At 37.3% G+C, this 27823-nt stretch overlaps 1 protein-coding gene across 2 annotated transcripts; it reads right to left on the bottom strand.

Annotated features, from left to right (window-relative positions):
* Positions 1-1300: 1300 nt before the first annotated feature.
* Positions 1301-27517, bottom strand: LOC112168819 (serine/threonine-protein kinase TOR). Of its 2 annotated transcripts, XM_024305737.2 has the most exons (55): positions 27071-27516; positions 25870-26208; positions 25718-25792; positions 25244-25515; positions 24666-24825; positions 24396-24542; positions 24029-24198; positions 23726-23930; positions 23434-23613; positions 22992-23144; positions 22613-22734; positions 22410-22509; positions 22210-22305; positions 21397-21527; positions 20857-20959; positions 20586-20768; positions 20202-20294; positions 20058-20093; positions 19112-19309; positions 18866-19028; positions 17125-17249; positions 16945-16997; positions 15830-15953; positions 15571-15738; positions 14831-14983; positions 14566-14718; positions 13632-13703; positions 13287-13421; positions 13148-13209; positions 12797-12894; positions 11645-11754; positions 11400-11573; positions 10749-10814; positions 10221-10289; positions 9969-10079; positions 8922-9062; positions 8707-8835; positions 8424-8589; positions 8129-8343; positions 7257-7463; positions 6036-6149; positions 5733-5936; positions 5377-5457; positions 5040-5114; positions 4894-4960; positions 4651-4811; positions 4347-4520; positions 3841-3969; positions 3656-3739; positions 3405-3466; positions 3251-3323; positions 3012-3146; positions 2459-2632; positions 2114-2379; positions 1301-1674 (listed from the first exon to the last, which is right to left on the bottom strand). In XM_024305737.2, exons 1-55 carry the CDS (start codon positions 27188-27190, stop codon positions 1656-1658), a joined length of 7395 nt encoding a protein of 2464 aa, XP_024161505.1. In that variant the 5' UTR covers positions 27191-27516; the 3' UTR covers positions 1301-1655. The 2 variants fall into 2 exon arrangements, 1 of the variants encoding a protein (XP_024161505.1); XR_005801011.1 differs by lacking the exons at positions 1301-1674; positions 2114-2379; positions 2459-2632; ... (6 more) ...; positions 4651-4811; positions 4894-4960 and having other exon boundaries at positions 5377-5476; positions 27071-27517.
* Between the last annotated feature and the right edge of the window lie 306 nt (positions 27518-27823).

Here is a 27823-nt window from a genome sequence, read left to right as displayed (position 1 = left end):
TGGTAGACATGTCAAGTGAGGCAAACTGTGGGCATGTCATGTGAGGCTAACTACGGGCAAGGCAAGTGAGGACCGTGAGGCTAATAGAGGCTAACAATGTTCATGTTTAGTGAGGTTAATCTAGAGTGGTTACAATGGGTATGTTTTAATGAAGCTAACGATTTCCATACACACACCCATGCAAGCGAGGTGAACGGTGCCTCCTCAAGCTAGATTAAGTACACCGAAAGATGTCTTAAGCTTTCCAAAATCAATGGAAACCAACCCCAAAACTTTCTCCTTAAATAACAACAACAACAACAATAATAATAATAATAAAAAGCTATGTCTCAAACCATGATTTCCCACTATGGACTGTGTTTTTGCCAAAATTGCATATTCTTATTTTCTCACATGTAAAGCGCAACTTTTAACCAATGTTAGAACGGATGAAACTAAAAAATTTGTATCCACTAAACAGCTAAACAACCTAAGCAATTCACCCTCTCTAATCCCAAAACAATTTCCAAATCCTGAATCCCATCAACCTTTGTATATTCAAACTTATCATGCTGGTGTAAATCTCTTCTTCATCTTTCCCGAATCTATCCCTAGTTTTCCATCATTCCCAACTCCACTCTTGTTTAAATCTCTTGTTCCATGTACCTCAACCAGTATACCATCACTGACGGGATATCTTCTTAAACTAATGCTTTTCTAGCTTCCACCACGTGAAACTTGTCAAGCCTTTACCAAAGTGGCACACCTGGTTTTACTGCCATGAACATGAAAAGAACTATTGGGAGTGACGCAAAATTTCCTGGGACTCATTGTCCTCTAAGGTTTGTTGGTCCAGTGTTCGCTAACTCAGACAAATGGGACAAGATTTTGGGCTCAACGATGATAATTCCACTACTGTACAACTCCAACCAAAAGTACCTTGACAAAATTTACCTTGCCATTATTTAACCATTAGTAAAATATTGATAAAATAAAAAATAAAAATAAAATCAAAATTTATATGTTCTGATTTCTCAATACTGTATAAACTTTATATTCAAATTTCACTATTGATAAACCATTACCTTGCCTGTTCAAAGTGACGGCACTCAAAGGTATCAATTTTTTATTTTTCCGGTATCAAAAGTGAGGGTCAATAATAGAAAATTGGGATATGAAAGTGATTTTGAAATCTAAAAAATAAATAACTTGAAGGTGTTCAAGTTCAAAGAAAACTAAATGTCACCTTTCAAACTTCTAGTGCTCATATTTTCAATTTACTGCTACTCCTTTGTTAGAAGCACTGACAAGATCAACAGTATAAAGAAAGACCATCTTCTATTTCAAAACATCTGGCCACTTGACTTCAATAGAAGCCGTTTGTTACATTGGGGGATCAAACCGCTGACCTATTAGTGCTAATCCAGTTCCCCTCCCTTGCCTCCTGGGCATAAATATTACTTACAAAAGATGCCTCCTACTTTTTACACTGTTATTTACATATGCACTGATGTAGAACTACAGGTAACAGGTTCGATTCCAACCAAGAATTTGCCAATAACAGTCGACTACTTTATACACACTAATCTATGATTGGATGCATATACAACAAGGTCTTATTGTAACACACTAATATGTACAATTTATGTACACGTTTATGTACAGTCGTCTGCTGATTACCAAAAAGGACACCACCTGAAAGAAGCATAATAGCAGTGATTAGCAAAGGGACATCAACTTGGTATAACTTTTAATTAAGAGAGAAAGGGAGACCAGCTTGGCATCTAATATTGTTTCCAAGCACTCTTGACCATTCAATCAAATTGTGAATATTGCTAGTCCAGCGAGTGACACAAGATACGAACCTTGGGGCAAGAGCACCCCATTATGTCATGCAAAAGATCCCCTATTCTAAGCCAGAGACTGAGCTACCAGTACACTGGGGAAGCAAAATACCCCTTAGAGATTCCACCCTTCTATATTGCCTCAACACACCTCATGCCCATTAGAAAAGCCAAAGACTAAACTTATTGCAGGTCTCTTCATCCTTATTTTAACTCATTATACTTTTTGGACATGCATGAGAACCTTCAGATTGGCACAAGAGGTAAAATTAAATTGTAAAGTCTCTTACCCGACATAATTCTGGCACAAATTTTCATGAGAAGTTGCTTGGCCAATCAACTTTTGAACTTGCAGCTTAACAGATAAACCATGATCAACTTCTCGAGTATCTCCAGAAATCAGCGTGCTGTGGTCTACTGCATGTTGAATAGAGCTAGATGATACAGAGGAGCTGGTGGAAAAATCACGCCCAGTAAGCTTATTACTCATCCGAGCCATGACAACCACAGCACGCTCATTTAAGACCTCATTAGCATCACCAAGTTGATTAACAGCCTACATGGATTTCAAATAGAATTAAGCGTACATAACACCATCACTTTGAAGTACCTGACATGATGAATTTCTAACATACCTGAAGAAGTTCCCTTTCACGAGCACCACGTTGAGGTTGGGGAAGCTCTCTAGCTGGAGCCGGTTCTTCGGCATCCACAACAGGAGGAACATGACTATTTGCTAGCATTGCCACTTGTGGAACTTCATTGAAGTTGAAGAGACGCCAGTTGATGAGAGGATCATGAACAAAGGCCTGAATACAGATAAACCTACGAATTAGCTTCGTTATTTGAGAATTTTCTATTGTTCACGTGTAGTACTGCAACAGTACTGAAAAAGCCAAACCCAGCTGGCCCACATCAGGAGGGCACTTATTTTGACATTCAAGGTTACTTCTGTGCATGTCAATAAATGACTACTACGACAAATTGGGCTAAATAGGAAGGCCTATTTATTGATATCTTTCCCCGGATATTATCATTTACATTGTTGCATATACTTCTCATCCAAAAAAGTATTACTCTGAAATACCCAATTATTATCCATAATTAATACTGTGGCATACACTTCAAAGTTCAAATTCAACTTCCACTAAAGTTAAATAATATAGCAAAAGATCTTGTCGTTCGTACCTCCATCATAGCCATAACACTATCTTTATGTGTTCGCAGAACTTGCATGACATTTTCACAAGTTGAACGGAAGTTGCCCTCTATACCACTAACCTCCATTGCTTTCACAAGCATTCTAGTCAATCGAAAGGGGACCTGTAAAAAATAGAAAGATAAATACACACACAGACGAGTAAAATATTGTATAAAGAAATAAATGTAAGAAAATCAAACAAGACACTTGGAATGCAGCAACATACCTTCTCAGGAAACTTTTCGCGATTCATAGATGCTTCAAAGCAGTCCCCAAAGTCAATGTGCAAGATCTTCCCACTGTACAACAGCATATTAGATGCCAAAAGTTAAATCTAACAAAGAGATCTGCTTTTGACCAAATTACCAAGCAGTACTCACCTATAGCGGTGCAGCATAAGATTGCTTGGGTGACGATCACCGAGACCAAGAAGGTAACCAACCTGGAGAGAGAGAGAGAGAGAGAGAGAGAGAGAGAGGTTCAATCAGTAAATATTTACTCTGACAAGTACAAGTTTTACCAATCAGATTGGCTTCCGATCCATTTTATTAAGGTTAAGAAACTAATAAATTTGTTTATTCCAACCACAAATGTAGTGCAGAAATAAATATGGTACAAGGAAAACATATACCATGCTCATGACTGCCAAACTTCTCGTATAGTTTGTCCTCCTCTCCAGCCATACCTCTGAGGTGCGACTTTTCAGCCAAAGAACCTACCAAAAGTAGCTTTAGTCACCTTCCAACCACTCTCAAGGTACTGAAAGCAACACACAGATGAACATATCGGAAAATATGCATTTCAAAAGAATCATACCCTTGAAAGGTCATTTCCCTCTGTATTGTGCAGGGCATACTCAAATACTTCCACTTTAGCTATGAGTGGCAAATGATCATAATCCGGAGCAAAACTGAGCATATATTTGTGTTCTTGATTAAGAGTGATCTGAAACAATGAAGCATTTAGATATGGATATATATACAGCCAACTATAAAATCTATGTATCCAGCCATTAACACCAAGAGGTTATATCTGCATAGTGCAAAGGTAACTAGACCATGTGCGACTACACTGACACTCCCTCTCAACCTCTCAAAACCAAGGCTGAAGAAACTTGGTTCTCCTTCTCCAGAAGGAAGATACAACCCAACCAATTGTACATCTGCTTTTATTGGGTAAAACTTGCAAAGCAGCTGATAAGGGAACGGTGCCCATATCTTTACATAATATTACCACCCAAGGTACCCAGATGGTGTGGGACTATGCTATCATATATCAGATCAGACTCCTATGAGATACACACACACACACATATAACTAACCTTTCTGGCATCCCTGTACTCCCTAATGAGATGGTGAAGGGTGTCACAATTTGGGACCCAACCAATCAGTCCACTGTTTGGAGATAAAGGAATGACAGAATATCGTTGAATGGAGAGATCCTTCTCTTGAGTTTTTCTAGAATTCTCCAGCAGCGTGTTCACCAAACCAAAAAGCTAAGAGAATGGAAACATGTCAGAATTATTATAATGAATACAGAAAAAAGAAATAAATGTTTTGGAAGCTGTAGCCAAAATATAAGGAAAATTTTGATAACCATTTACTGAGGTAGGAAGAAGAGAGTACCTGCATGACACGTTCATCTTGGCGCAAGTCTTCATGTCCCTTCAGCAAGAAGGCATATTCCTCACCATCACTCCCATGAATTGTTAATTTCCTTGGTCGCTGTTTGGATGTTATGACAACAAGCTGGCGTGCAAATGATCTAATTGTCACCACCGGAGATTCTGCATCAAGAAATTATATATTTAGCAACTTGGGTCGAATACCAATTTTTATATTATTGCTCGAATGCGAATGTGTGCTTACCTGCTCGATATGTACCAGGAACAGCCAGCTCCAAATCACGACATTCTAGCAACTCTGGTGAGACAGACTGCCATATGCAAAGATATCTCAGTGCACATATAATGACAATGCTATAAGTCCAACTGAAAGGAGGAAGATCTCAATACCTCCAAGTCCAATGTAGTGAGACTTTGCAGCTGCTTATCTATTCGTCTGAATACATGATAGTAAAGATCCCATGCCTAATAGAGCAATATATTAAATCATTAGTCCCAAAGATAATGACAAAAGAAAAACTAAGAAAAAGTAAATCACTAGTAGAATTAACATGACTTATGCACAGACCCTTTCATCCTTGGAAAGATTGATTCTTGGGAACATTATGCAATTTATTATATTTTAGTTCGTAAAATACAACGTGGACTTGAAAAATAAGTATTAAGATAGAGTTTCTTTAAGTTTATGGGGAAAATGAACATATTCTGCTAACTAAAACTTCCATACCTGAGTAAGCTCGGCATCTTTTCCAGTTCTCTTATATTTCATGCAACATTCATAAGCCTCCAGCAATTCATGACGATAGGCCTAAGATCAAACACAGGTGCTATATTAAACAGTTAAGGACTGATATCACACTGAAGTGAAAGAACAGTGTAATTTAGGAAGGTTTTCAAGCTCTTCTTTTGGTCTTTATTTCATTATTAATATTCTGGGTGTGGAAAGATACAGACTCTTTTGGGGAATTTATTCAAGATGGCGTGATGTAGAATCCTATACCCATGCAAAAATCTCTTTTTCTTCTCTGGGTGAAGAAAGTAAATATTCCTAAAGTTCAAGATCACCACAAGTACTGAAACTACCTCAATGAATGTTGTCTCTTTTATAGTGGTATTATTCTTCATAGCCCCTTCCTCGAGCATTTCATGCAATGGCTCCAATACTTTTAGCATGCCCTCAATGTTATGTTCACCAAAATACAGACGACTAGCTTCTTCCAGAGCCTCATGCCACATTTCATGCCAAAGTATTGCGACCCGGATTAGTTCTGTTGAAACAAGTTGTGCCTGTAGGAAAGAAACTTTCTGTAAGACCGTTGCTTTTTATTTTTGTCGACGGGAAAGAATTGAACATATGACGGAAATTAAATTCAACTATTCTTTCACCTGATCCACAAGTAAACCACTATGCTGTCGAACTTTGTCAACCACTTCTTGAGCGGCAGCTTTGCGTAAATTACTTATTGATTTACAGGCTACTAGGAGAGGGTACATGAGAGCCTGTGAAAGGAATTCAGTTAATAGACAACATGTGCTAGTCTAAATTAGATAAATTATTGGTATTTATAGTTACTGTAAATGTGTGAAAGGAATTTGAGCAATAACGGATCATATCTAAAGAGGAGATCTTGCTATTGCATGCATCATGAAATTGGACAAATGATGACAATATAACTAGATGAGAATGGCACAGCCCACTTTCAGGCAATAAGTCAAATGAAACCCAAATTATGTGCTAAGAAAAACAAAAAAAAAGATAGAATTCAAATAAGGCAATTAGTCCGATGATGGTTGTTAAATCCACTGAAAAATATTCTACTGAAATTGAAAGTAGAATGCAAACGAAGAATTGCATCATTTCAAAACCAAAATTTTAGGGACAGAATGAAAAAGGAAACAGTAAAATCACAAGCTTGTTTATTTCTTTTTTGTCATTTTTTTAATAAGAAGACACTTCTAGTAAGCACAGAGATGGATGAGAAGCCCATCAAAATAAGACTTGCAGCATCATACAAGTAATAAACTAGATTCAACCAATTACTACCTAGATCAAGATGAATTACACAAAGAAACATCCCTAATCGATTTCAAAACCACCCCCCGAGAGAGAAGCTAAATATTTCATCTTGTCTAAAGTAAATATTCTCCCACCACCTTGTCATTAAGAAACCTATTATTCCTTTCCAATCGAAAATCCACAAATGAGCCAAACAACACTGGCAAAGACAAATTGCCTTCTTTTTTTTGGCTCTGAAATCAGAATGATTCACCAGACTCAGAGAAATAAATAACTTGGTGCCCTGATGGGGCAATGAAACAATGAAAAAATTATAAAAAATTAAAAATTAAAAATTAAAAAATTAAAAAAAAAAGAGATCTCTTTCCTGCCCTTTTGCACAACACACTTTGTTGTCTCCTTTCTGGAGCACATGCTAATTCTAACTGGCAATACTCACATAAACACGCAGATAAAACAGAAACAAGACCTCTAAAGCATTATGTACAAAACAATAATAAAATAATCAAAAATCCACTTCTAGAACTAATAAACCAAATTAATATCTTGATATTTTCATTCAGTACAAATAACAGGCATACAAAGCATACCTGTGGATGACTTTGTCCAATTCGCACCAAAAGCGACTGTATGAGTTCCCTTACAGCATGATTATTAGAATGTATCCTGGCAATTATTTGGGGTAAAACCACCAGCCATGTATTAATATTAACATGTGCAAACCCTCTTTGTAATGCCATTTGAACTTCAGCACTAGCTCCATGGTTGAACCACAATGTAAGAAGACGAAGAATATCCTGAAGCAGATAAAAAGAAAAATCTTGACATGACATGGTAAATAGCACAGGCAGTGATGTCTGATTAGTAAATTTTACTTTTTACACTTCTATCTGGAAATACAAATGCACAACAATGATTTTCATAGATAAGAATTGTAAGTTACTCAGGCCCTGTTGGTATCCTACTGTCCGAGTCAGTTTTCAAATACAGAATTCCGATACTAATTATTATGCACATAATAATTCTATCGAGCAGGATACCACCAACATATATCAAATGCCTGCATGGATTTCTTCCTCAGAAAAAAGTTCAAATACAAACTGCAGCTTGCATGGACATAAACCTTTTTTTCTTTGTGGACTTGTTTGCTCAAAGAACAAATTTCTTTATATCAAATGCCTGCATGGATTTCTTCCTCAGAAAAAAGTTCAAATACAAACTGCAGCTTGCATGGACATAAACCTTTTTTTCTTTGTAGACTTGTTTGCTCAGAGAACAAATTTCTTTAACCTTCATCTCCTTCCTAAGATTACTAAAGTTAAAAGAAAAAAAGTGCTTTTTAGAATTAAATGAAAAGCATTGCTCTTTAGATGCAGTATAAAGATATGCCAAATACCCAAAAATGAACCAGACGGAAGAGGTAGGTCTAAAACAAAACCTTCAATAAAGGACTACACTTTACCTGTAAGCTATCATCCACACCTTTAGTATTTGCTGAACAGGCGATTGAGTGAAAATATCCAGTGACTGCTGCAACAACAAACTGGGAAGCAGCACTTGCATACCCTCTGACAGTATAAAGAGACATAACAGCTGTATTGAACAATGCCCATGTGTGCCAAGCCTTTGCCCATTTATTTGCACATTGAGTTGCATTTCGGAAGGCAACACGAATTTCTGCAAAAGTTAAAATTAGTCAACAAAAGAAGCTAGGAAACATCTGTTGACTATCTGGAACTTAAATAAGCAAAACTTACCTTGTATAGAATCATCATCCAATCCAGGAGAAAGAGCCCAATTCCATTCTCCGAGTTTGAGATACACACGGGCAATGAGTGGAACACTTGGAGTACTACAGCTCATCAAGCCAGTTGGCGTAACTGATTCAATACTAGGTGAAGTTGAGAGCTCCATTGCCAAATTCTGAACCATATTGTCACAGCCAAGTACAGTAAGAGGTTGGAAGGAAGGTGGTTCATAGGTAGTTAAAGCACAACTATCTCTCATTGGTGCTTAGACAAAAAGAAAAATATTGTCTACCTGCAGCCTAGCGAACGCTTCCTTGCGTTTGAGGTCTTCTCCAAGTGACCATTGGTATTTCAAGTATGCAAGCATCACTTGTGGAGGCCCATGGTATCGCACGCTTTCATGAGATGTCTCGGGGTCACACTAAGAACAATTCAATCCCAAGTTAATGCAAAGAAAAATATGAGAGTACATGCAAATCTTACATCCATGAACTATGCAGCACCAACCTGTAAGAGTTTGACTAAAGTAGATCTAGCCTGGCTAAGTCGCCCACTCTTCCGACAGAGGGTAGCAAACTTTAGCCAAGTATCAACATCTTCAGTAGGAGGTAGAACAAGTGCTCTCACTGCTAAAAGCACCTGCCATACCTGAAGATTCAAGTACAGAACAAGTTAGAGGTAAAGAAATTAGCTCGTGAACACAAAGCCAGAAGCCAGCAAAACGTGTATTTGCATGCATTAGCTCTTGAAGTGGGGTAATTATTTCATACAACTCCTAAGCCTTAATTAGTAAAATCTCGTATTCACATGATTTTATCATCAACCATTACAAGAAAAAAATTTACACCAGATTTTGAAGCTTGGAAGACATTTGTGCATCCGATATTGATCATACACAAGACCTAATCTATAACCAGTTCCCATAATTCGTACCCTCGACTACATTATCACCCACTCCCCCTTTAAAAAAGACGAAGGGAAATCATACCCTCGACCACATTGTCACCCACTCCCCCCTTAAAAAAGGCGAAGGGAAATCTAACCATACTCTGTATTAGCAACAATGCATCCTGATGAAGCCAGGTGAATGACACCAAATGGAAATGAGTATTGTCTTGAGTTCAGAAGAACCGCAATCGCACTATCGCTTTCCTTTATATAGGTAATGTCACAACCATTTTCCTTTATATATGAGGTCTTAGTATTGCTTAGACATGCATACCATTTCATAGAAATGATCATATAAATACATAACATCACAGTTCTTTCCAGCAACTAACCAAGTAAATAGACTTGTATTGAACCACAAACAGTGGGGGGGAATTGATAACCAAAAAGTTGCACCGTCATAGTACTATGTTTATTATTTAACTATGAAGTATCCCAAACCAAGTTAGCAATAATATAAAAAAGGTAATTTGTTAAGAGAGTTCATATATATAAAAAGTCTCATCCTAAACCCAAAAGGCCAAAATACTAATTGTATTACTATGAGGAACCTTTATATACATAATTATTAGACAGTAAGAGTTACTAACTATAAAGCATATATACCTCAACATTACGTTTTGCTCCTTGTATCCGCTCATTCCACATATTGCGAATAAGGGCCCGTCGTCCTTCAGCAACAGGATTCCCCAGAGGAAGTGTACAATAATCGATCACCTAATTATTGATCTTCATATTATGACTCAAAAATGTAGGAAAACAGAAACAACGCAAATCAATGGATACCCTCACCCTTCCCACCCAAAAAAATAAAAAATTAAAAGGAAAAAGTAAAGAAGGCAAAACCAAAGGGCAGACCTCCTCAAGTTCTGACAGCTGCTGAACACGAACCATATTGATATATGCACGTTCATAGCTCTCCAAAACCTACACAGTAAAGGATGTGGATGATGATTAAATCGAGAAAATGTAACGTTAAATGCTCTTGTAGTAACAAGATACTATATTGCCATAGTTAACTCCATCACCAATGTTATTACAAATTGTTTCCCTAACAAAAGGGCAAGAAGTTTGTTCAGCTTATTGTAACTGATCAACTGGCTAGACTACAAGATTTCAAGCAAATTTACTTTAGCATACAATATATAGACCTAACTTAGAATAGACATTACATCACAATACAACACTGGCATACAGGGGCTTGTCAACACAAGTGAGCCTACAACTCTGAAACACAATCAGTGCACAAGGAGTCCACTAGTATATTAGGATAGACATGAACAGCATCATTCAATATCGACATCAATATGGTCAATTTCAAACACCAGCATAGACAGAAGCTTACACACACATTCAAGAGTTCTAAAGAAAAGATAGTAGACTCACCAAAGCAGCAAGCTCTGTTGCCAAGCATTTCCTGGCTCTCTCAACATACTCACGTGCTTCATCATACTGAGGTCCAAAAGCAATAGAAAACAAGTTAAAGCAGATAACAAACACTAAGATTCAAAAAATGTCGGGCGCCCTAGTTAGAAGGTACTCCATCTTTTATCCTTTAGCTACTATGGAACTGTCATTATTTTCTCTGCTCAACTGCAAGTTCTACCTACGTTCAGCGACACAAAACATTGATATAATTGTATACTTATATCTAACGTCATTATGCAATGGACAAAGATTACAATTGTAGTAAGTGGCCTTCCAGAAAATAAAATTATTACGCATAACTAGAGCAATTGAATATAACTTTTAAATAAAAAGCTTACTAGAAAGAGGTTTATCCTTATACATTAATATAAGACGCAATACTTATAATAATAAACATACATGATTTAAATGGCTTTGGTATTTATTCAAATTGTCTTGGCATGCTGATCACTGATTCTTTGAAAACAGATTTCGGGGGAATATTCTTACATTAATCTTATGTCACAGAATACTTTATAACACTACTTTGGATATTTCATAAACCTACGAATATAGAGTAAAACTACTTTTCTTAATCAAAGTAAATAGGGGACCAAAAATAAATTATACCTTGCCTCTTCGAACTAACAAAACAGCTCTAAAGAATGTGCCATTACTGCTTCCATCTCCGCTAGCAGCAGTGTTCCCCAATCCCCTAAGTTTGGTTTCGTCGCCATCGTCCAATCGAGACACATATTCGGCCATTTGATCCCACTCTCCCATATTCCAAGCAGCACTTGCAGCCTGGCAGAATCAAATGTCTAACATTAGAGAAGCAAGGAGGACATGTGAGCACCAATTAATAATAAACTAACCATTGGGGCCATTTCCAGTCGAGCAGCAGGCTCAGCTGGGGTCCAGTATTCCTTAAACAGGTTGTTAAGCTCTTCCCATCGAGCCAAGGCAGCAAGGCATCGCATACGACCTACAGAAGCAACCAATACAAATCATATTCAGCAACTAGTGCAAAGCAAAGTTTAAACTGCTACTGACACTAATTTCTTCCTACAGACCTTTAGTTTCAACCACCTGATCAATTATTTGACTTATAATTATAATTGCAGTGGAAAAGGCTAAAACCTTCTGGAATTGTAGATTGTTGGCAATTTTTTGAGCCATTTGGATGGAGCGGAATAGGATAATATTTGACAATTTCCCAGGGTTGTGTGTGGACAAAATTTGGAATCAAATTAGCTTCTGGTCCGCACTTTCGCCTTCAGTTAACCCAAACTTTAGAAACTACTCTCTATCAACCTTATTATTAAATTAGAGGGCTGTAGTGTCTAGAGATCTCTTTTTGATCCTGTTTTGTTTTTTTTCCCTCCTAGGCTGTTTTGAGGACTTTGTCCTCAGCTGCTTCTCTTATGATTTTTTAGCTCTAATAAAATGCAGTTTCTATCTCAAAAAAATAAAGCAAAAAGTAGTTATCTAAACAATTCATTCAACCTATCCAATCACCTTTTGACTCTACCAAGTAGAAAATAATTGATATACTTAATTTGGGTCCAACCATATATATATATATATATATATATATTTTTTTTTTTGAGACAGAAACTGAATTTTATTAGAGCTGAAAAATCAAAAGAGAAACAACTGAATTTTAGGGTCAACCGTTACTTAAGTTTACTGACATCAAGACTCTGAACTCCATAATCTTACAATAATACAAAATGCTTTTTCATCATTGTTTTCTACTAATTCAAGAATTGGATTTGATGCCTAGATCAGTAGCATACCCATGACCAATCATGGCCAACAAGGCAACAAGAGTGACATATCATATGAAAGATTGTATTCAAGCATGATTGCATGTGGTAGAAACCAGTAAGAGACACCACAAAAATTGCACAAGCTGCCTTAGCATGATGCAATAAACTCAATACAGAAGTTGAAGGCTTCAAAATGATCATAGTTAACACACACATAGAGAGACAGAGAGAGAGAAAGCTATGGTAAACACAAACCTAAAGTAGCATCCAAAATAAGATGTTGACTTGATGCTTGAGATGCTTTTGCAGTGTAGGCCTTGAGAGCATCATCCCATCGCTGCAACTTCTCATACCTAACCAAGTACAACTAGATATGAGTGATACTGTTTTGCAATGCTTTTATGATAGGTTGAAGTCCCACTCAATTCAGATAAGAAATAGAGTAAAAGGCATGGAAGGGGCACAACCCAATTAAAATGGATACCAAAGGCACTCAGAGTAGAATTTCAGTTGATATCCAAATCTTGTTGAGGATAATACTTATAATCTGTTAAGCACACAAATAAAAATGACGTATGTATTAAAGTGTATAATAATGAAAATTACCATGACTCTTTCAGTTGAACATCCAAATTTTGCTGGGCATAGGTCAATATTCCAACTGCAGCCTAAAAAAAATAAAAAAAATTTCAATTAAATGGATCAAGACATGTTCAGAGAGAGATAAAAGTGACTTAAAATTTACCTCATGCTGTTGTAACTGGTTGTTTATATGTATAAGTGCTTCAACTACAGCAACAGGATTGGCATCCATCTTCTTGGAACGCGCTCCTTCAAATTCCATTTCTTTGTAATGCAAGGCCTTTGCAAATGCACGACACTGTAGTGTAGTACAGATAATGCAAACATACAGTAGATATGTAAGAATCTGGACCTGTATATATTTCCGATACGAGAATAGAGATTGCAGAATTTGACAGCACTATCCCCCCCCCCCAAAAAAAAAAAAAGAAATGAAAAAAGGAAGGGATATATATATATATATATAGTTATATATACATATATATTATACAAGGAAAAAAAAATTTACCTTCTCTGAAAGAGCACCAAGTAGGCGAATGTCTATAGGAAGGGGTTTCTCATCATGTTCCATGAACTCTGCCTTCAGAATCAATTACTTCAAATGATCAGCAAAGAGAAACAAAGTTGCAATCTGATGCAAGAGATATTTGATACAGTAGCAGTGTAGGACATGGTTTAGTGTCTTCCTCCTTGTTTCTAGACAGACTTTTCTTAAGAGATTAAGCAAAGGAACTGTATAATAAGGACAACATGTCCATACAATCCACTGGATTGCCACAATTCAGATTAGGCTTCCTAAAATCCCTTTCCAACAGAGCTAAAGCAACTGAGTATTGTAACAACAGTCATGATCACTCGGTCACCAGATGACCAAGGATTTTGTGGCCACTCACTCTTGAATTTAATTCAAGGGTTGAAATTAAAAGATTAAATCTTTAGTGTTTTAATCTCAACTCTTGAAATTGAATCAAAGGGTGGGTGACCACAAAATCCTCAGTCACCTGGTGACTGGGTGAACAGTACTCTTGTAAACATTACAATACAAAAATACAAATAGGGTCAATCCACCTTTCAACAAAAAAGTAAGGAAAATTATATCTCCTTAGAGGACAATGTTGCTGACAGGGAGTAATATTCCAAATGTAATGTTTACTATGGTCGGTTGCATTCAAAATGTTACTGACACTCAGTGAGATTTTCTCCAGCTGCAATTATAGGTTGAGTTTGGTCATGACTATGATGCCAGATTTGTACGATGCTAATGACACATGTCCAAAAGCAGTTATGGTTTTATGCAAAAGTACCAAAGCCATACACATATACTTATCCGACAACAGAGTTTTATGCATTCCAAGCTCAAATATTAAATCATAACGAAAGCTCAGTTCAATAGTGATCTTAAATTCTGTACATCATACCAGCAGGAACAGATATTAACATACCAGATTAAGCAGTGTTGCCAAAATTTCAGGAGGAATATTTGGAGATGAAAATGCCATCTCCAAACTCCGAACTAACTGTTTCTGACTAGTCTCGTTTAGCTGTGCCCAACAGCTAACAAATCCAGCTGCAAACAACTCCCGCCCAACAAATGGCTGCAAAAGCAGTAAATCAGAACCGACAACTTAACCAAAAGAAATAAAAACAAAACAACCAAAGCTCCAAAAGAAACAACAGATAGAACTACAGATGTGTTTTAAGCAATACCTGCAACTGTGCAAGCCTTGCACAGGTTCGTAGTGCAGGAGAAGGAGATTCCTTCAGAAGTTCAATACTAAAGTGTCTCATCCATTCTGCCCAATCTTCTTTGGTACTGCGCTGAGAAGCCTCCCCAGCAGTGCGTAATCGACCATCATTGACCTGCATGTACTTTAACAAGTCAATCCAACTTAAAGACAAAATTGTAGTAAGAACACTGATAAGAGCTATGGTATTGAAGCAAAACTGATCAGATATAACCAGATCTAGGCATCGGAAAAGCATTTATAAGTTACAATAATGGAGTTATAATGCTGGCACAAGATGAAAAAAAGGAAAAGAAAAAGGGCCTAACTATGTCATACCAAGAAATCGAATACAAAATCAATGAAATTTAAGAAACCCATCCATATTTCATAAACAGAATCTTCAGAAATGGACAATGTTCGCTTGTAACTATATGTAAAGTACCATATAATTGCAAAACGGTTTGTCACGTGATTAGACATGGTTATCCAATGCACCCTCTGCTTGACATGTCATTCCAAAATTGATATTAAGACACTCAGAAACAGCTATGGCCCAGATATAAGCAGTTTTCAACAAGTTACTTATATGTCCAAAGTTAAATACGACCTCAAGACATACTACCCCAGACAATTTTTTAGGGAACTTTGGTTTCTTTGTTAGACATTATAGCAGGTGTATGAAAATAGCACATTAATTAACAATAATTACAAGAGATATACCTGATGGCTTCGAAGTTTTTTCTGCACATCAGTCACATCATCATAAGGGTCAATCTCCAAATCAGTTGAACGGTCAGCAACAACCTCTGGAAGTCGTCGACTTAATCTTTGGGGAGCAAAAGGTTCACGTCGCTGCAAATGGCCTTCAATTTCCTCAAACCCCTTGTGCTGAAATGAAATCATTATTATTTACCACCAGAAGTAGGGAATGTATATCACACCATTTAAAATAATAATAAAGGGATAAAGTCAAGCAGACCCGTAAGCGATGTTTTAACAAAAGTTTGTGTATGGATGGGATAAAGATGGTGAAATCCTCCCCAAGGGCATGAGCTAGACAACAAAGAGCATCGACAGTGTCCTTCCGGAGGTCATCATTCTTCCTGTAATGCAAAAGCTTTAACAGTTAACAGTGTCTAAATCACCTAAAACCTCAAAAAACAACCTCTAGAACAAATGAAAAATAGATGCAAATTATGTGGTCATGCATACTGCTCCAAAATTTCGGCCAATAAAGAAAATGAACCAGATCGCCACGATAGTGTTAAAGCTAGAAATATTTAAGAGTTGAAATCCTAACTTTAGCGGTCTACTATTTTTATAAGAAACAGAGCTTATAAAACGTAAATAGTGTCTAAAACAATCATTAAGGAAAACATAGGTTTTTGTCACCAAAATTAGAAGATAGAAGAAAGCTGTCAGAAATTGGAATTCACTGCAACTTGAAGAAGTGGACGGTGTTCTAAAATAATCAATAAATTAAAATACACACACACACACACACTATATATATATATATATATATATATATATATATATGTATGTATGTATACAGGCCCGATCAAGAGAGGACGCGGACGACGGCGCTGCAGCCCCGCTCAGGCCTCAACGGCAGCGAGAATCGGGCCGGAAGGATCCCAGACGGCTTCTGGACAGCGATCGAGGTCGGAGGAGGTCGAGGTTGCAGGTTTCTGGGTAGCAACCTGACCTGCAGCGCTGCAACCTTGTCGCCGGCGACTCCACCCGACTGCAGACTGGTCCGTCCGACCCCTGGCCTCCCTCCGGCAACTGGCGCCGCACCGTCATGGCCTGAGTTGGGCTGCAGCGCCGTCATCCGAACTTTAGCGAAAGTGCGGACGTCCTCTCTCGATCCGCTCCGTGTATATATACACACACACACATATAAGATTTATCCCAAACAAAAAAGCAAATTAAAAAAGATAATGTATACGTTACTCCTTGAAGACATAATTTTCAATGATAAAATTTCTGAACAAGAAATGCGCAAGGTAAATCATCAAGTCGCATGATGGACAGGTTGCACAGATGTGAAGAAAAAGCATGTTATTGGAATCAAGGAAAAAGGAAACAGACCCATCTAAGACTAGCTTCAAGTGATGCACAAGAGAAGATATGTGACCAGTAACCTGCAGAGAATATAGCAAATTAAAAATTTATAATAGGGACACGTCAAAATCAACATAATGTCAATAACCATATAACAGCAATTGGAATACTTTATAAGATAAAAGAAACAAGTTTAAATATAACAACCTGCACCCGAGGGATGAGTTTGGTCAAAGTTTTGATAGCAGCACGTCTTATATCCACTGAAGCATCCACTTTGAACAAACGGATTAGAGCGGGAAGAAGAAGATGCATATGTTCATCCAATGTTCCTACATTTTGGAAAATGGAATGATTATATACCGGTAGGCATCAGGACGCATCAGGACTAACAAGAATAGTTGGGATAACAAATGCACAATAATAGCACTTCTGTATATTCATGAGAGAAATGAACATATAAAATACAATATCTTTTGAGCTCTAAAGGCAGAAATCATCAAATTCTTTTGGCACTTGAATGTCCCATGCAGCAGCCTCCAGAAGCAGAAAGCATAAAACTCTTTGTATTCTAATCTTAAAAGATAATAAATACAAAAAGGCTCTAATTTAAGCTATCAGTTTGAAAGGCAGTGCCAGAATATATCTAAAACTTGTATTCCCCATCAGTTTTTAAGTTTTTCAACATATACCATCAATATATTGATAACAATCTGCATACATTAAAGTGTTAAACTGTATGTGTGTATCATGCAATCCTTTTTCCAGATGTCTACAAACTTGGATACCAGTCGATTATAGTTGACAAGTGGGTAACTGTTAATTGAAAATAATATCCAAATACACTACTTGATTATTGAATTTTATCCAAATTTGCTAATTATTATTTGAATATCACTGGATGCTGTAATTGATTCTTTGCAGCATATGAATATTCATTTTCTTGTCCATATCTGACTGGATCCAGAATGCAAAATAAGAATCACAATGCTGGCTTTATAAGCACTGGTTATTATCCCAGAATTTACACATGCAATCCCCGAATTTATTCCATATTCTGAACATGTATCTCAAAGACTTCAGCAGCTTCAAAAGATGGAGATTGCGAACAACTCAAGGTTACCGTAACCATTTTCTCATCAGAAATCAAGACTTCTTCTATGCCTGCAGCCTTGGTTAGTCAAGGTCGTCCCTGAATCATAATCCTCTCACTGTCACTTGAGCGTGGTTCAGAAGTAGAAGCTATTCCATCCAATGTGGGCATCAAAACTGTTCTCATAATCAGACTCAGAACATGCATTTCTTAGTTCTCTTTTTCAGGCCAAATCTTTTGGATTCTATATTTCTACCTCGCGAAGTGTCAGTAAGAAGATCTCAGGATTTCAAATACTCATATCTTCCATGTGAATAAGAAAACTGCAATTTCTCTTGTGACTCGCAGATTTATATTCCAGATATTCAGGATATAAATATCCAGAATTATTTGGGACTGCTTATATCAACTTGTGAGTGCTCAAATCTTCCATTTGAGCAAAATAAGGCAATTCCTCTTCTATATAAGTCTTTTTTTGTAGTTAGGGCCAAGTTCTTCTTGTTAAAGCACTTGGGAGTGCTCCCTGTGGAAGCTCCTCACAGATGCTTCTCCCAAAAGCACCACAGACCACTTCGATACCCAGAAAAAAATTCGTTTCTAACCACAGTCGATTACCTGAACAAACCCTTCCCATAAATGCTTAACCTCCTCACCATTTGCACATCAAAGATCCTACTATTCCTTTCCATCCACTAAACCCAAAAAATAATCATCATACAAGATCTCCCCAATACCACTTCCTGCTTCTTGCCACCACAACAATTTCATACTGATAATTTATAACTCAGTAGTACAAATAACCGGCAAAAGTGATTTGAACAGCAATATCAAAGATGATTAAAAATGGGTACTAACCACTAAATACTTCAAGGGTATGGAGGATGTCAAGAACGTAAGTGTAGTCATTACACCGTTCTGCGTCACTTAGAACTTGGATACAGCATGGAAGAATATCAGGAAGATACGTCCTGAACTCATCATTCAGGGCCAAACAAAGCTGCTCCACCAGATGAAGAACCTGAGAAAGGTTACATGCAGCGACAATAAGTCTCATACTATCAGTTCCAGGTATTTGTAACCAAAAGAAAATACCCAACTTACTGGATAGCCAGGTTGAGGACGGACACCAGCAGGGAAACTAAAGGTTGACCATAGTTCTGAAATTAGAGCCAACAATTCATGCAGATATTTCCGTATGTGCTGCCGCACAATAGACACTAGAGTTCCAAGCTTCCATGTGATAAAATCCTTCAAAGCATCATCACATGTGCGGACTATATGGAAAAGGTCAGGCAACACCTACAAGTAAGAAGGGTAAAAACACAACTTTAAGTAAACCAAACTAAAGAAAAAGGTATCTTACCGTTAATAAGCTAAACAGGTATCTTACTGTCAATTAGCTAAACAGGTGGAATTCAAGAATAATGTCTTCTTCTCTTTTTCACATAAAAAGGACATGTGTCTATTACAAAAGAAATAGACTATTACACAGGTCATACGATGACAAAAACATCAACTTAAGGGCATATAACCCTAATACAGTAAAATATCAACTGTCCATGACACAACTAGTTTTACTAAATGAGGAGAGGTATTTCCATTAGTAAATAATAAACTTCCCAAAAAAAAAAAAACTTACAATATGTTTAGTCTTATGAATGGAAGTTTTGGACAGCTGGAAGGGGATTTTCTTTCTGTAAATTTTAGGACTCCTTTCTTTCTTCTATTATGTTGGACAAACTACAAGTTTAGAACTGGTGCTTGATTTTGTGTTTTGAGTTTACATATAAATTTAGTGATCTTCCTTATTCTCAAGTAATGAGATTTTTCTTCACCGCTTTGTACATATTTTCTTGTTTTCATAAAATCTTGTTTTCTACTAGAAAAAATGGAAGGCAAATATATAGAATAGGTTCAATTTATGAAACTAATGTCCACCATAAAGCATATACATGAACATATAAGCATGAATTCACAAAAATCTGTGAGTGTGTGCATGTCTCTAATTCTAAAGAAGTCGATCACAACTGAAACATTTATCACTGACCTTTGGTAAGTACGGCACACAACCGAGACCCATTGACTAATCTCGCAATAAAAGAGAGAAGATTAGACGTCATAAAGAATTACACCAATGCTTATCAATAAATTACGAAAAGAATACAAGTCGAGGTTCCTTAAGTCTAAATACCTTGAATATGAACATAAGTGATCCAACAACCTTTAGGTGGTAAGTACCAAGTGAAGGGTCCCTAAGTATTCGCATGAGAGAATTGATTGCAACCTGTACCCATAATAAATGTTCAAAAAACATATCATAAAATAAAATAAAAATCATTTTCGTATTGATGTACATAACATACGTGTGTGTGTGTGTGTATTTGAAGAGTTTCACTTGCACGCATTGCATAAGCCGTGGATTACCACAGGCCACTAATGAAGTCAACATTTAAGACAACCAGTGGTGTGATGAGCATCATGCATTGCTATCGCGCACAATAAATATAAGACACATATAAACAGTTAAATTCATATAATAGAGTAACAGATGTCACAGAGCCGGTTGACTGTATACCGTAGAATAATAATCTTCAGAGGTTGCAAATGATGGCCACAAGTCCATAGGCAATTCATCCACAGATTGGATGTGTTGACCAGAATCACTGGCATTACGAGGAACATCTCCATGTGACCCAGGCAAGCTTTGTTGATTTCGTTTATGCACATGAGGATCTAGAGCACCCATAATTCCAAGAACCTGACGAAACCCAAGATCAACATTATCATAAAAGATGTCAACAGTTTAAAAGTTAAAACCATACCACACAATCCAGTTATAAGTATACCTTTAGTACTTCACGTCTTGTAGACCATGCCAACTCACCGTTAAGCAACTTCAAGAGTAAGCCAAGCAACAGTGGATATTCATTATACGGAGTTATGACATACCTGTCACAAGCAAAGAACAAAAGTTTAGCACAAAATTTAATGCAGACTAAGAAGCACTTCCACAAAACATGATTCCATACAAAGTCTCTCAGACCATAACTTCACTATCAACAGTTGGACTTAGGTCTCATTGTATTCAAAAAAATAAATCACACTGGGTTTTGATCCCTGCCGATGCAAACTCTTAATTAAAGTGTTTTCTTGATTTGCCAAAAACAAAAACAAACAAAACAAAACAAAAATATTTACAATTTAACAATTCATCAGAACTTTCAGTCAATGCCACCAGTTTATAATTATTCTCCATTGAAAGGAAGACAAATAAGAACTCCAAATAATAAGAATAACCAAATTGGCAATATCAGTCTGATGTGCTCTTCCAATGAGTTTAGCAAGTTTAAGCCTCAGAGATGCAATGTAAGGAATGTGGTGCATACCCAGTGCTCTGTACAACTTGACCGAGAGTAGCTACAGCCACTTCCCGTTTTGTGACAGCCGCTCCATCCAATAAAGCATCAACGATCAAAGGCATAAGCTCTGGTATATATTTTCTCATTGCAAACCCACCCTAGGAAAAAAAAAATCAAAATAGAAACAAATTTATCAACCAAAAACAAAATCAAATAAAAGGATTAAAAAAATTAATGGCATTGATTTTGTGGTAAGATCTAGTAATTTGCAAACAAATGATAACAATATTTATCTTTGAGCAGGCCAAAAAATAGTTTATCACAGAAAAGGAATGCAACTAACATAAGCAACAAAAGAACATATCAGCAAACTTGGAGACCATAATGTAGCAAAAAGAAAATTGAGAAAAGTGAAACCGTCCAAACAATTGGTAATGAAATCAGATGTACCAGATAGATTTCACTTCCCACTGATACTCCCGAATTACATCAGACAGATAAAAATGAGAGAGAGAGTGAGAGAGTGACGTAGCAGCTAAACAGAAATTAGAGCTGAACAATTCAGGTTACAAAAATGATTAAACAAGTTTTTAGATAACATTCTGCACAAAGAACCACGAACTAGTTAGCAGGCATGCATGGACCCTAATCTCTTCCTGTACTTTATTTCACATTTTCAAAACTTATTTTTGTTAATTTCCCAAAGACATAAGTTCAGCATGTTCTCAGGTTCTTGTGATCATAAAGTATGCATTAGGCACACTCAAACGGCCAGAGTTTCTCCAATCCGAATATTTATATAAATAAATAACACCATGATGAACTAAACCCAATACTCACCACTCTAGCAAGATCCCCAACAGTTACAAGAACTCCACTAATGATGCCATTATTTGAGCCGACACCAGTGCCATCCATAAGTCTTGCCACAAGTGCCTGAGCAACAAGGCAACAAACAGTGTCAGACAAAAAGGACTCAAAAATTATTATCATTAAAAAACTAAGATAAAACAAAACAAGCACAAAATAACCTATTCAACCTTGTGTATAGGAGCAATGTATGGAAGTATTAGTCTTTCACAGTTACGTATTAAACAACCCAGTAACTTCGCACTTTCTTCCCTGCATTTGCTATCTGCACTGCTGACATCACAAGAGAAGTCAATATGTGACATTTTGACAGGTCATTCTAGCATTAAATTCCCTAACTAGAAGTACCCTTAAATATAATTTTTCACATCACCTCTGACCCAAGTAAGTCAACAACTGTATAAGATGGCGGCGAAGAGCTGGAAGAACATAAGCAGGATTTTTTTCTGACAACCTCCCAGCCACAGAAATTGCAAACTCGCGAACATCAAAATCCTATAACATACCATACAATATTACACATAGAAACAGATAATTTTTCACACAATACATCTAATAACTGGAAAATATAATTTAACAACTTGCATACATGAAATCTGCACATTTATATGCTAGATATCCATGCATAAGCAACAAAGCTTATATTTCCAACTTAACATTTTATTTCTATATTATGTCCAGAAAATTTAAGTCATGCACACATTACATAGAGTGCTATTTATTCAAAAAAGGGACAAAAAAAAAAAGCAAACCTCATCATTTAAAGCAGCAAAAACTGCGCTGAGACTATCAGCCTGAGCCAGGAATTCGTCAAAGCCTCTATTCCCATGTAGAGAAGAAAATATTGAATGGCGAACAATCACATCAGCATCTGCAACAGCCTCAATGAGAAGCTTTTCAACAATCTGCACAGAGGCCATTTTCCTGTTAACTTAAGGCCAGAAAACAAAAACAAAAACAAAAAAACAAATATTTTCATAAGTTAAAACTCATGGTATACATTACTTTAGACGTGTGACGTTAAAAATCTTTCAAAGTTTAAAGTGGAACATTGTTACTTTACTTATACTTGGAAGAAAATAGGTTCATATATTACAGGGGACATTTTTTTCCTTCTGACTCTCTTTCGGGGGAAGGGGGGGACCTTCTAAAATTGGTTTACAATTTAATAAGCATTTATGTTCAAGAACGAACCTCCTCGACAAGACGGCGTCGCTTTCCCCGATTTGACCTACCAGAAGCATATTGTACACCAGAAAAGGAATTTGCAACCAATCTGCAACAACAAAGGGCAGCATCTTTTCGGATGGCTCCGTCATCATCATCCAAATATACAACAACTGATTCTCTTGCAAATTCAAGAAGGTCGTGACCCTGAACCATATATTAGCTAGTGTGAGATTAAAAAAATAAAAATAAATAAATAAATCTTTCTTAAGGAAAGGTATAACTAGGATGCACAATGGATATCGATATGCACACGAACCTTGAAATTGAAACGAGCTAGAGTCTGCAAAGCAAGCTGCACAAGGGATGAGCCACTGAGGTCTGAAGCTTGCTGAGGGATATTTATTAAATTTCCTCTACCCATTCCAACAACTGGCCTTCCCTGAGGATGTTGGGATTTTGAAAGAACCACTGAAATGCATTCTAGCAACCGATCTTGGATGGTAGGCAGCAAAGATGGTATACTGAAATAACAACCCACAATATAGAAAACTAGTCAGTCACTAGGATGACTTCTCGCTAAAAGTGTTTGAGAAAAAGGTTCATGATCAAGCCAGTGTACCTGGCAGTTATCTTTTCAAGGGCCTCAACAAGTGTAGAGGAAAGACCAGCAGCGAACATAACATCCAAAAGACCACGAACATCATGTTCCATAGCAGGCCCCATTGCTTTTGCAATATTTCCAACACAAGCCAAAGCCTCAAGTGAGGGTCGCCCTCTACGTGGAGCAATCTGCAGAATATATCATACAGTAACAGTCATAGTAATGTTCACAAGCATGTCCTATCTCTACAAGGAGCAGTCCACAGAAGTGAGATAACAGTCGTAATAGATATCTTCACTATCACAATTCTAACCTACAACCTACATAGATAAAACAGCAGAGACAAATAAATTAATGTCCATAAAGATCAGTCATGTTGACATACTGCTTCACGTAAGTGAGGTGTAATTTGGCCCAAATAGAAAAACAGTTCCCCGTCCAAAGCACCAGCCATCTCCCCAAGTGCAATAAAACCACTGGAGCGTAGTTCGGCTGATTGTCGCAAAACAGCGAGGATATGATTCATACATGTCTGCAAGAAATAGCATTTCCTTACATATTTCAGTGATAAAGGAAAACAGAAGTAAAAGACATTTGACCCAAACATTCTGTCTATGAGTTACAATTGCAAAATAGAGCAGACATTTTAACAAACCTCTAAGTAGTTTGTAACAAATCGATCACGCAGAAAATGAGCAATTCGAGGTAGCAGTGAAGTTATGCTCAGGCGAACCAGCCTATCCTTGTGGTCAAGATACCTAAGGACAATTTCTGCAACTTCCCTATACCTTGACATCATGAATTCACCTGTATTCCTGCCCAGATGAAATAAGTTTTCAAAAAAACCATGTTACGTGACAATAGCAGATTGGAGAAGCAGATTGCTGGGTCACTGAATATTTCCAGATAAGGACCGTCCTTCAAAGTCTCACTAAATAAATAAATAATGTATAACTTTGATTTTACTTGCTCCCACAGTATGATTACATGGACCCATTTTCAATTTCTTAGGTTACATAGGCTGCCATTATCATCACATATAGTTCACCTAAAAGAGTACAGTCACTAGTACAACATGATAACTTAAATCTGATGCAAAATCTTCATTTGAACTGGCATCCATATGACACATTTATGTACCCAAAATATATATATATATATATATATATATATAGAGAGAGAGAGAGAGCCAAAAAATAAAAAAACAATCACATCTTTACCAACTCAACCAACCTTAAAAGCTCTCCAACTGCAAGTAAAGAACCATGTATGCTGTGAACAGAAGCATTTTTACCCAATCCATCCTGTGTAGCTTCGAACATACGATAATACCATTGCACACGCCATCGTGTCTCACGTTTCTCAATAACACCAAGGCAAGCACGCAGAGCTTCCACAGCTCGCTCTCGGATAGCCAATACTGGATCTCTCAAAGCAACCCAGATAGCATCAACAAACTCAGGTACATGAACATTGAACACTGTGGAAGCATTTTCTGCCATCTCCTATAGTAACAGAACATAGCATTAAACATTTATGTCTGTAATGAAAAATCTGAATCAAAGACAAATCAGGCTAAAGAATCCATGCAATGATATCACACAAGTTTCTTTCTAATACATAAATGGAGTGGAAAGAGTATTGCCTCTGGAATAACTTCACAAGTGAAATAGATACTGTAGTACAAAGGAAAAACTTTGTGCTTACTTTCAAAATCAAGACGGCAGCAAAACGTCGATACTCAATTCTGTCTCCACGCAACCATTCCAGAGCAATTTTTATCTAAGACATCAAGAATTATCAGATTCTTTAGTCTCTACTCCAAAGTTATATCAAAGTGGTAAAAGTAGCAAACAAACCTGGCATTCCACTTCATCTGCAGTCATTGCTCCCCCGGCCCTAGCTAGATGGCCCAAAACTCTACTAGCCAGGACCAAAATGTCAGGATCACGTTTTAGCTCAAAGGCAGTCCTTATGTAATTAGCAAACTTTGAAACCTTTGATGCATTCTCTCCAAGTGCCACATCTATCAACTCGTCAATAGCTCTTAGAGCTCCCAAATTTTCTGCAACATCACTGCTATCCAAAAGAGCAGAAATCCGATCATACAACTGATCCATGAAACGAGAAAATGCTTCTCCACTTAAGTCACGGGCTTCTTCTTCCAGATGCTTCTTCAAAGCCAACGAAGCCCCCTCCTGCTCACAACAGATTTTAAGCAGCTTTAAGGCACTGCACTTTTTGAGGGTAATATCATAGATCCCCCCAGACTACTGCTAGCTTAGGACTAACGAACATAAATCTAGCAGCACATACTCTCGAAAAAAAAAAAAATTGTACAATTAGCTCAGAAGTATAGTGAGAAAGTTTTCAAGCTTGACTAAACTGAGGTCAGCTTACAATTGGGTTATACTTCCAAAAACACAAAACCAAAAATCCGATTTTGCATAGCCCACCAAACCCAGTTAGTCATTCATTAAAAAAAAAAAAAAAAAAAAAAAGGAATAGCTTAATCGTTTCTATTTCTTTTACCTTCCACATTCTCTTAACACTACTCCTAGCTTAGGTCTAAAGAACACAAATTTAGCAGCAGACATTACTACGCTTCACTTCAAGAATATGTACGATCAGCTCATAACCTCTGCAGAGTTGAGCTACCTTAAAATTAGTCTATTCCACCGAATAACAAAGACCAAGACCTCCCCGATTTCGCATAGTCCACCAAACCCAGTTAATTATTCAGTAGCAACAAACCACACATTAAGTCTCTCTTAACACTAGTGCTACCTTTGAACTAAATAACACAAATTTAGCAGCACATTCACTACGCTTTCCCTAATTAAAATTTCTCTGTATAATCACCTGCGAAGCTTTACAGACTAGAGTGACAATTTTTTCAAATTTAGGGAACTTCAAAATTGTTCTACACTACAATTAGGTCTCTCCACCAATCAAAACGACGCCATTTCAATCCATTTCTTCTTCCACATTCCCAAGCATTCAACTTTCTCAGTAAAACCGAAACAGATAGAGAGAGAGAGAGAGCCAACTGAGGCGTACCTTGGGGTTGCCACGCGTGCAGAGGTCGGCGAGGATACGATTGAGGGCGTCGAAGCTTCCGCTGCCGGGTGCGGCGGTGACGGGCCCGCCGAACCTGAGGGACTGCACCGCGACGGCCATGTTAGAGTAAACCCTAAACCCTCCCCAAGCGCGTATCAATGTCCGTATCGAATCAGATCTCCGAGCATCGGAGACGACGATGACGAGGGTTTGTAGTAGTGGTGTCTCGGCGTGTGATGAGTACGCGTGGGGGAAAAGCGTGGGGCTTTCGTGCTTGGTCGTTGAGGAGCAGCAGCAGCAAAAGTGTGGGAGCAGGGGGTCAGGGTTAGAGCTATGTATGCTTGAGATTAACGCTATCAAAGCCTTTTTGGGCTGCGGCAAATAGCGGCTGTTTCTTCTTCTGTTTAGTTCTTTTGCCTTCTTTGGGTGCTTTTGCAAGGCCGATCATGCTCGTTATGTTTTTTATATATATAATCTAAGATATTAGATATTGATTTAAATAGATAAGAAAATTACACACGTCACGGCTTACTCCAAAACGCTCGGTGATGTTTTATATGAAAGCTCTAGAGTACCGGTTTAACTTGAATCTATCGCTAAGAGCTTGAAAAGGGAGAGAAAAGTCTTTGGTTACTAAAAGCAATAGTTAAATTGTATGCAATGATTGAGATGCTAAAAAATAAAAAAAGTTGTTGCGTGTAGAGTAACAATATTTGTAGAATAAATCATTGCGTACTATCACGTGATATATCT

This window comes from Rosa chinensis, chromosome 6, assembly GCF_002994745.2.
Source record: "Rosa chinensis cultivar Old Blush chromosome 6, RchiOBHm-V2, whole genome shotgun sequence".
Taxonomy (NCBI): domain Eukaryota; kingdom Viridiplantae; phylum Streptophyta; class Magnoliopsida; order Rosales; family Rosaceae; genus Rosa; species Rosa chinensis.
This window is presented reverse-complemented; position numbering and strand designations above follow the sequence as displayed.